This window comes from Elephantulus edwardii, unplaced genomic scaffold, assembly GCF_000299155.1.
Source record: "Elephantulus edwardii isolate Elephantulus edwardi_28Jun2011 unplaced genomic scaffold, EleEdw1.0 scaffold00200, whole genome shotgun sequence".
In the NCBI taxonomy this organism is placed as follows: Eukaryota; Metazoa; Chordata; class Mammalia; order Macroscelidea; family Macroscelididae; genus Elephantulus; species Elephantulus edwardii.
The window spans coordinates 2,090,256-2,099,868 of NW_006399950.1; the positions used below are offsets into that span (position 1 = coordinate 2,090,256).

General features: G+C 44.7%; 1 protein-coding gene across 1 annotated transcript; it reads right to left on the reverse strand.

Moving 5' to 3' along the window:
- Positions 1-284: 284 nt before the first annotated feature.
- Positions 285-8,783, reverse strand: ARL8B (ADP-ribosylation factor-like 8B). Its single transcript, XM_006897088.1, has 6 exons — positions 8,673-8,783; positions 7,336-7,409; positions 6,721-6,814; positions 2,139-2,206; positions 1,862-1,932; positions 285-334 (listed from the first exon to the last, which is right to left on the reverse strand). The coding sequence occupies exons 1-6, from the start codon at positions 8,781-8,783 to the stop codon at positions 285-287; spliced, it is 468 nt and encodes a 155-aa protein (XP_006897150.1).
- Positions 8,784-9,613: the final 830 nt, after the last annotated feature.

The window sequence follows — 9,613 nt, forward strand, 5'->3', positions numbered from 1 at the left end:
TCGTGATTTAAGATGGTCAAAAATGTGTTTTAAAAACCCCTCTACACACCATTTAGGACAAGGATGTGCAAGGAGTCTTCGCGTGTGCGACTTTATCATGACAACTCTAGCGCTTCTTCAGAAGGAAAAGGGATACACATCTTGAGCAGTGCACATGAGAAATAAACTCTGAAAAAGGCAATTTCTTGGGTTTAGGAAGGACCGTGTTCCGGGAAGTACTCAGAGGAACGGACAAAAATTCTGGGATTATAGCCAAGAAGAGCTGGAAGACTTCAGCAGGCGCTTCAGCTTCTTCGAGATTTTGAATGTTGAATAAGCCACTGAAGTGTGATATCTAGGGATTGATGAGAAACAGTGTTAAGAAACTGCATGGTAACACACAATCTGTTAAGAGAAGGCTGTGGACATCGAGGTGCGGCCTTGTGAGCGCCCAGCACCTGCCTCCTGCCCTTCTTTGCCACACATCTGAGCTTCGAGGGGCCACTGAGCATTTACCAGACAATGGAGGCTCTGACTTCAGGAGGAAAAGGTGTATGCAGGACAGTTTGTGCTGTTTTCATTAACTCAGAAATGTACGGACTGCCTGTAAAGAGCAGGTCTTACAGGCAAGGTGCCTAGATATGGAAGAAGCCCTATCTACCTCTAATGGGCTGGCTGCCTAGTAAACAGAAGAGGCACAGTGACCGGCACCTGGGGTTGGAAGACAGGAGGACACCCACAGAATCCAAGGCCGAAGCAAAAGAGAAACCAAGGGAGAAAGCTCTGAAACTATCTGCAATGCTGGCTGAACCCCAAGTGATTAATGGGTATTCTGATTTAGCAACTGCTGGTGCTGATCCAGTTAGATGCCTGGATTGATTTCAGGCTGACCTTGATAATACACTCAACACGGGAACTAGAGGTGTTCTGGTAACACCGCAGTGAGACGTGCTGTGACTGACACACTGTAGAGAGAGGGGTTGACACAATGCAGTGAGAGGGGCTCTGACTGGGTTTAGAGGGAGCCTGGGAGCCAGTGCACTCTATCAAAATAGGCAGAGCAGCCTCAAAGAGCCGAAGTGGTCCTCACCTACTGAGATTCCTTCAGAAAAAAGCTCAAGAGTTGATCTGCTTTTTTTAGATTAATATTGGCTAGTTTTATCACAATGGTAAATTACCCATTCCCCCTGTTCTGTATTTTAGAAAACACTAGAGAAAATGAAAGGGAAGAACCGGTGAAGAGAATCCTAAAAGGTCCGGGGTCCTGTTTGTGTCGAGCAGGTTCTTACTGGCACAATCATGCCCCTTGCAGCGGCTGCTCTTCATCCTGAGACTGGAGAACGCTGAGCAGACCTCCTGGTTTTGCCCAGAAGCCAGCAGCACTTTGTGGGGGTAGAACTGACTCGCAGCTGAACCTCCAGGGCGTGTTCAGAGGCAGTAAATCGCACAGGAGAAGACTGCCTATCCTTCTCCCGTGGAACCCCCTGCCTCTGGTTTGGCAGAACTCTGGCCACAAGAGCTCCCTGGAAAACCTTTGACATTGTTAGGTGCTGTCGCATACAACTCAGAGAGAACCCATGAACCAACGATCTGAGCCCTGCTCTGTAACTATCATCAATTCTCTAGTGTACACCTTTAGGGGAGCAAAAAGGCCCCATGTGCCTTCTGTAAAACACCCCGCAGGTGTGGACTGCTGACTTTCCTGTTAGCAGCTAAGGATTTTAACCACTATGCTCCCAGAGGGATGAACTTGCTGTCCAAACGTTCACCCAAAACACAACTACTTAAACACAATTAATTAGTATTTAAAACAAAATAACCCTAAACACTGATGTCCATTCCAACAACAGCCAATTTCACCCCAACACCAGTGGTTACTTACCTATATTATCCTTTTCTTTGCAAGAAATTGAATAGCAGCAGATTTCTCTATCCTGGATAGCAGACAGATTCCTATAAGCAGCACAAGAGGATATGTCATACTGATCGCATTGCGCAACTCTAGTCATTTTACTAGTGAACAGAAGAAGTTATTAAAATTGTAGAGACCCACAAGTATGGCTGTAATTATTTCTGAATAATGAAATGTTAAACAAATTGTGACCTAAATAGTATCATTCAAATCAATTTTTAAAAAGGTGATCATTCTTAAAACATACATTTTTTCAATGAGCTGTTTCTCATCCAAGGCATTTGGAAGGTCTCTCTTGTTTCCGAGTACTAGCACCTTTAAAAACACAAAAATGGCACTAAGAATTTATTTTTTTTAAAACATTAGAAAGTTAATTTTTATGTAAGTAAATAGTCTGTCAAGACTATTTATCAAAGGAGCCTATCACCGGCTTCTAAAGACAAATGACTTTAAAACATGAGTTGTTTAACTTTTCTCACATGCTGCAACCAACATGACACTGTCCACACTCATGGCCATCTAGGGAAGGCTCTGCAGCAGGCCCTACCCGCACCATCTCTGCCATGCAGCCCACTGTCATTCAGTTGCGACCATTCTGTTGGTTGAGGATCTTCCTATCTTGACTCTCCACCTTTCTGAGTATGACAATATACCCTTTTCTGACAACATTCCAGGAGTGTGTAAGATAAATGTCACCACCCTTATAGCTAAGGAGGACCCCAGTGGCCCTTCCTCCAAGACAAGCTTGTTTGTTCCTTTGGCGGACCATGGGACATTCACTACTCTTATCCACTATCACAATTAAAAGGCACTGATTATTTCTCTGTCATCCTTAGTCACTGTCCATCATTCAGATACACAGAAGATCATGGCTCCTAACAGCTGCATCTTAGTCTTGAAACACTTGCTCGGTAGCACCATGGTAAGGTCTCTGACGGCAGATTTCCCCAGTGCAGCACGGCTTTGGGTATCCTGATTGCTGTTACTACGGATGCCGACTGTGGAGTCAAATAAAAATAAACTGTCAGCAACTTCAAAGTTTCTCCCTCTATCTTCATGCCTCCTCTTGGTCCAGTGGTGAGGGTTTTTGTTTTCTTGATGTTGAGATATAATCCATATTAAAAGCTGTAGTCTTTGATCTTCTGCAGCAACTGTTTCAAATCTCACTTTTCAGCAAGCAAAGTTGTATCATCTGCTTAACACCGTTGCCACAAATGATGGCTATAGCAATCCGCACATTTTAATTAATAAAAAAAGGAACATCATTTGTACGAAGTGTACTAATGCTTTTATTTGTTAATTATTCAGTCACACATCGAAACAAATGTGCTTCTAAGCACGGTCATCAATTTAAAAGTGTGCAGCAACGTGTTAGGGCAGGTTGTTGTTAAGTTTTTCTCATCAACAATCCTAATGCCACTTTTTAAAAAAATTATACTAGTTTATTTATAAAATTTGAAGTTTGTTTTTCACACCAGATCCTTCCCATTTCCTTCATCCCCACCCACCCATCAAGCTGTGGGGGACCCCATGACTAATCTCCCGCACCTCTCCTTGGACCCTCACACTCTTTCAGCAATAATAGTTTTATAGCCACATTCTTTTTTAAGTCTAACTTCTCAAATTTTTTTCTCAGTACCCAGACTGAAAATGTATGGAGAAACGACACATTTTTGACACAATGCTCCTGATTTTAAACCATGGAAACACTGGTTCCCTTGTTCTATTTGGACAACAGCTTTTTGGTCTAGGTACAGATGTCACATGAGCAGTTAAGTGTTCTAGGATTCCTATTCTTCTCAATGTGAGCCCTAGTTTGTTATAATCCACATTCAAGCATCTTTCATGCAATCCCTAAATTCAATTTACAGCTACTAACGTCTACTTAAAATCTTCTAAGCCTATGCTACACATTCTGCTATTTCTTAATAAAGCTTGACCAAAATATGAATACGATCTTAAGAATTAGAGCACATTTGGAGTGGAGGAGTCGTGAACTACTGACCAACAGGGATGGATCTGGAGATTATTATGCTGAGTGATGGAGTATAGAAACACGACCATGCAATGCCAAGTCAAGGCTTACATGGAGATCATTCTTGTATGGTCATCAGGTTATGTGGGAAGGGAGAGAAAGGTGAATTAAGGTAATCAACTGAATGAAGGGAAAGGGAATACAAGGGACTAGTGAGACAATGTACTTAACACATTACATTAATCAACTGTAGTTAATATTATGAAAACCAGCGTGATTTGTAAACTTCATGGTGGTGGTGGTGGTGTACCACTGAGCTGGAACTGACTCAAGAGCTAATCCTTAGGGGATTTTCAGAGGCAATTAATAAGGAGCAGAAGACCCATCTTTCTCCCATGGAGCAGCTGGTGGATTTGAACCCTGTGCCTCCGGGATTATAGTGCAGCTTCTCACCACTAAGAGCTCCCTTTCATGGTAGGGAAAAATTTTTCACAGTCTCTAAGTGCTACCATATGTATTAATCACAAACCTACTGTGAAGTTAGGCCTTGCAACCACCTATGATGTGTCCAGGTGTCGTGAGGAAGTGACACCATCTCACAGTCAGCTGTCTTCTGACCCCAAGTCTCTGGTATCATTCCCAGGGACAGAGCGCACGGCTGTGCAGAGCTTACTGGACCCCCAGAGCCAGTGTTTCCCAGAGTTGTTTGTTTGACCAAAGCACATCCCGTCTACTTGTCGACCTCTCTCACTCACTGAGCATCCTGCCTTCCCGCTCCATCTGAACACGCTCCCTCACCCCCTGGAACAGACAAGCCAAGGCACAGCCAGCCAGTGCCATGGGGCTCCACAGAGCAGACCAGCCAGGCCTCAGTGCCGGGGCCAGCCCGCTGTTGTCCAGGGCCCATGCTGGACCTAACCGGTGGGTCTCTAACTCAACATCGTCATCATTTGTGGCTGTCTGTTGGCTTTGTGAGTGCCTGGCATTTAGTCCTTGTCCTGTATTTCAGAAAATTTGGCCCTTATAAACCTGCCTCCAGTAAAGCTACTGGGTTTTGCAGAAAACATCTTTTCCGGTTTTCCTTGTAGCAACAGCATGGGCGATACAGAATACAGCAAAATCAATCAGACAGATCCACCAATATACTGATGGGGAAAATAACAGAAAAGAGGGCGAGAGCAGCCATTCCCGGCGATGGGTCAGCTCGTGCACTGCCAGCCACACAGCTGGGTGCGTCAGTGGCCACAGTGCCCTCCACCTGGAGTCTGGGTGTGATCAGGTGGTGGTCCAGCGTCCTCGCCACAGCGCTTCATCTGAGCCAATGGCACAGCCTTTCCCAGGACTCGGCAAGCTGCTCAAGAAGCACACTCTCAAGGGATTCCTTTTCTACTTTAATCAACTCTCTGCCGTTTGCAACTAAGAACCATGACCATTACCAAGACAAGAATGACTTTCATTTGTGTATTCTTCACACACAGCGACCCTCCACAGTGCTTCTGAGACTTTAAATGACACTGGAAGAGCTGGCCCCCTCTGGAGACCCACAGCCCCCGGGTTAGCAGCATAGAGATGACGCCACCAGAGTGCTCATTTTGACTGCAATAGGAATAGTTCCGAAAATCAGACAGGCATGTCCAAACCCTGACTGTCGGCTTACTAATCATCACGTGATTCTGCATCAATACTAACTATCATAGGGGGACACAAGCAACTTCGAAATGTTCCGAGCACCACCTGATAACGCACTTCAAGTATGCAGTGCTCAAGAGCTCATCCGAAGGCTAACGTCTGCTCTCCCCCTCTTCTCAACATGACAGTGTCAAGCTCTCTCTAAGTGCTTAAGTGAGAAACTGGACATCTGTATCTCCCTGTCACTGACCTATGGCAGAGACTGCCTAACCGAGTGGAACCTGTGCTCTCATTCTGTCCCCCACCTGCCAGCAAGTCTTAACTTGAAGCTTCCTCACTCCCCTCTGTCCACTCCATGAGCCAGTGTTGAGCCAGAACTGACTCAGAGAGCCAGCACTGGGGGGGTTAGAGGCTGTAAACCACGCGAATAACATGCCCTCCTTGGCCCCAGAGACGCTCATGGACTTGGACGGCCAGAAAGGCTGTCTCTGGAGTAGCAGCTCAGCTCCTTATAAATTACACCAACTTTTCCTGCAGAGTCCTTCCAGGCTCCGATTCAGATACAGTGGTAATGATCTACTCAAGCCACAAACCTGTTCATCAGAAACTCAAGAGCTCCCCAAAAAGCCCTACACAGTCGTGCCCCCTCCAACCTCTCAGCAGCACAGCACACCACTCCACTTGGCCCTCCATCACCCCACCAACACAGCACCCACCCTACCTGGCCCTCCATCATCCCAACAACACGATGCCCCCACTCCCACCACAGCCCTTGTGTTCTCTGCTTGCTCTCATCTCAAAGGGCATTTGGTCTCAACCCTCCTAGTCTTCCAATCATCATCAGTTTAATTCCTACCCACAGTTTAGATCTTAGCTCAAATATCACTTCTCAGGGAAGCCTTTCTTCTTCCTCCAGATCAGATTAGATCTTCTCTGTGACGTGTGGTTTCCAGAGCCCTCAGGAACATCAAAGCTGGATTTACTCAGGGAGGTGGCAGCCCGGCCTCTCCATGACTGGGGTGTGCTTCCATTCACGTCTGTGGAGGGCAGCACTAAGACTGAGTTTAACAGTTGGTGAAGAAAAAGCACACGGTCTCATATCATGAAAGGACTGTCAAAATAAGCCCCCTGCATTTTCCAACAAATGACAATCTTCTGGATTTTATACTTAACTGTATATCTGCAAATGTAAAAATAGAAAAACCAACAAATATTTCATACTTACTGGGATTCCTTGTAACTGTGGTTTATCTAGAAGATTATGTAGCTCATTTCGAGAGGCTTCTATCTTTTCACGATCTGCAGCATCTATCATGTAACTTCAAAAGAATGAAGCAATGTAAACATGCCTTATCAACACACCGTGTGAAATCATTAATGCAGAGTGCTAACTCTCCTAACATCTATGGTACTGGAATAAAGGTAAGTCAAGTTCCACATAAAGACAGTTTCAGCACCGTAAAGACACCTCACCAGACAGTGCTATCAGGTAATTCATGACAGTAGAATATTATGTCCCTTCATTCTCCATTTAGAAAAACAGTAAAGAATTCTCATATAATGAGACTGCACTAAGAAACTACCTAAGAAAGACTTTTAAATTTATTATTTTTTGTGCATGTACCATCAAATCAGATCTGACTGGTACAGGAGAAGATTGCCCCTCCTTCTCCAGCAGAGCATCTGGTGGATTTGAACCGTGCACCTCTGGAATTGCAGTGCAGCTTCTTGCCACTAGGCCACCAGAGCTCCCTTAAGACTTTTAAGGCTTGGGAAAAAGACTGGACACAATGACAAAGCCCTCCCCTCTCCCACCACCGTGCCCCTCAAAAGGACTCACACAATGGCGTTGACCCCTCTGCAGTACCGCTCCCACATGCTCCGGAATCGAGGCTGCCCACCGATGTCCCAGATCTTTAAGTCAAGACAAGACAACTGTTAGTCAGGAGGAAGTGACGCCGGAGAAAGGGGAAGCAGCACCGGGTGGAGGAGCAGCAGCTGTGCCCATCTGCTCTCCAGAGACCAGAGAGCAGCGGCTGCTGGAGCTGCAGGCCCACCCCGAGCCAGGCATTCCCGAATGACCTCCAAACACCAAGTCCTACAAGCCAGTGACACTGCTCCAAAGGCACTGCTGGGGCAGAGGGCCGGCCGGCCCTGTGCAGTACTTTCTCTGCATTTAACCCATACACTTCTACTACAGAAAAGATTTCTCTTTAAGATAATCCTTCTTAAGTCAACCATGCTCATCCAGATTTGAATGCCAAGACAGCAAACAATATGGGTGGAGGGAGGGGTGGATAAAAGATTCAGTGTAAAAAAACAATGTATACGAACTCTGAAAGTAAACCAGTGTAAAATAAAAATCTTATTAAACAAAGAAGAGGGATAGCAAATAATAGTTTATTCAAATTAAAGTTTGTTTATATAAATACCCAATCTTTTTGTATACCTTTGTAAATAAACAAGCAATTACCTTTTTTAAAATCATTTCATCCACCTGAGAGCTACTGCCCCTGGTAATTTTGTATTACGCCTGCGCTGTGGGGCACTATGCGAAGTACTACATGAAATGCTCTGACCTATTTCTCTCGAGTGTGTTCCAATTCACGTAACGGATACACACAACATGTGCAGACAGACAGACAGATAAATCAGGGGCTTTGTTATTGTAGGCACAGGCAGGACTTCAGTGAGGGGTAATCACAACCCTTCCAAGCAGTCAACATTAAAGGAAGTCTGCCAAGCTCTTTTCTAAAAAGAAAACAGTGCTTTAATAACTACTTAACTTGGCCCTATCTTACAGTGTAAATTTTACAGCTTAGCACTGAAGGATGGGCAAACTGGGTTGCCATATTTGCTGCCACAAATGGAATATGAAATTACCATTGTAGATAATAAATTACTTCAGGCTTTTTATTCATAGGGTCGCTATGAGTCATGCTCGACATGAAGGAAATCAACAACATAAAATATTACCCACAAAAAACTGCCATCATATTCCAGATGCCTCAATGTTGGGATTAGTATTACTTAGGAAAATCTAAATCTAAAGAATTACTCTGACCAAGCTAAATTCCAAGTATTTTATGGGCCACTCATAATCATAATTTTTAACCTTTTTGGTCTGTCATTTTTGTTTAACGTGGGACTGAATGGCGAGGCAAGCTGCACACATACCTTTATAGTCACGTTGCCTTTGGTGACCTTCCTCATGTTGAAGCCCACGGTGGGAATCATGTCCTCACTGAACTGACCTGACTGAACCAAGAAAACACAAGTTAGACTCATCAATACTCACAAAGGAACAGCAGTCTCCAGCATTAACAGCCCATGTGGACCTGTTCTCATCAACTTTTTAAAAATTAGTGGCGAGAAAGGGAGCTCTAGTGGTCTACTGGGTAAGAAGCTGCACTGCCAACCCAAAGGCAGGCTGTTCAAATCCACTAGCTGCTCCACAGTAGAAAGATGGGCAGTCTCCTCCCATGTGATTTAACAGTCTCTGAAAACTCCCTGGAGAGTCAGCTAGGAGTCAACTTTGATTGAATGGCAATAAGATGAGCTGTGGTGGGAACAATCCACTTTAAGAAGATACTGCTAGACCTTCTGGTGCCCCTGAAGAGACAGGAGAACAGAGGACGCCCTTCTGCTCCGGCTACCCCACGACAGCCTTTTATAGCTAAACTGGAAACTTGGCGTTTGATGAAATCGTGCTGGGGGGAGGGGGGCTGTAGGGCAATATCTGCAGGACTGAGTACTTGGGAACAATGACTTAGAGACACAAGCTTGGGACTGAATGCCTGTGTGCACATTTCAGGAGCTATATTGACTATACTGTGTTATTAATCTGGATTATAACCTTTCAACTCCCTAAAAAAGAAAAAAAGGATGCTGCTTACAGCCAGGGTTTTGGAAGACATGGGCATTACTTTGTACATAGGTATATTCACTAGAAAATTACTGTCTTTTAAAATAAGGAACTACAATCCCAGAGGCGCACGGTTCGAATCCACCAGATGCTCTGCCAGGGAAGGAGGGACAATCTCCTTCTGTACCAGTCAGATCTGATTTGGCGGTACACGGACACAAAAATAAAATAAATTTTTAAAAAAATAAAAAGC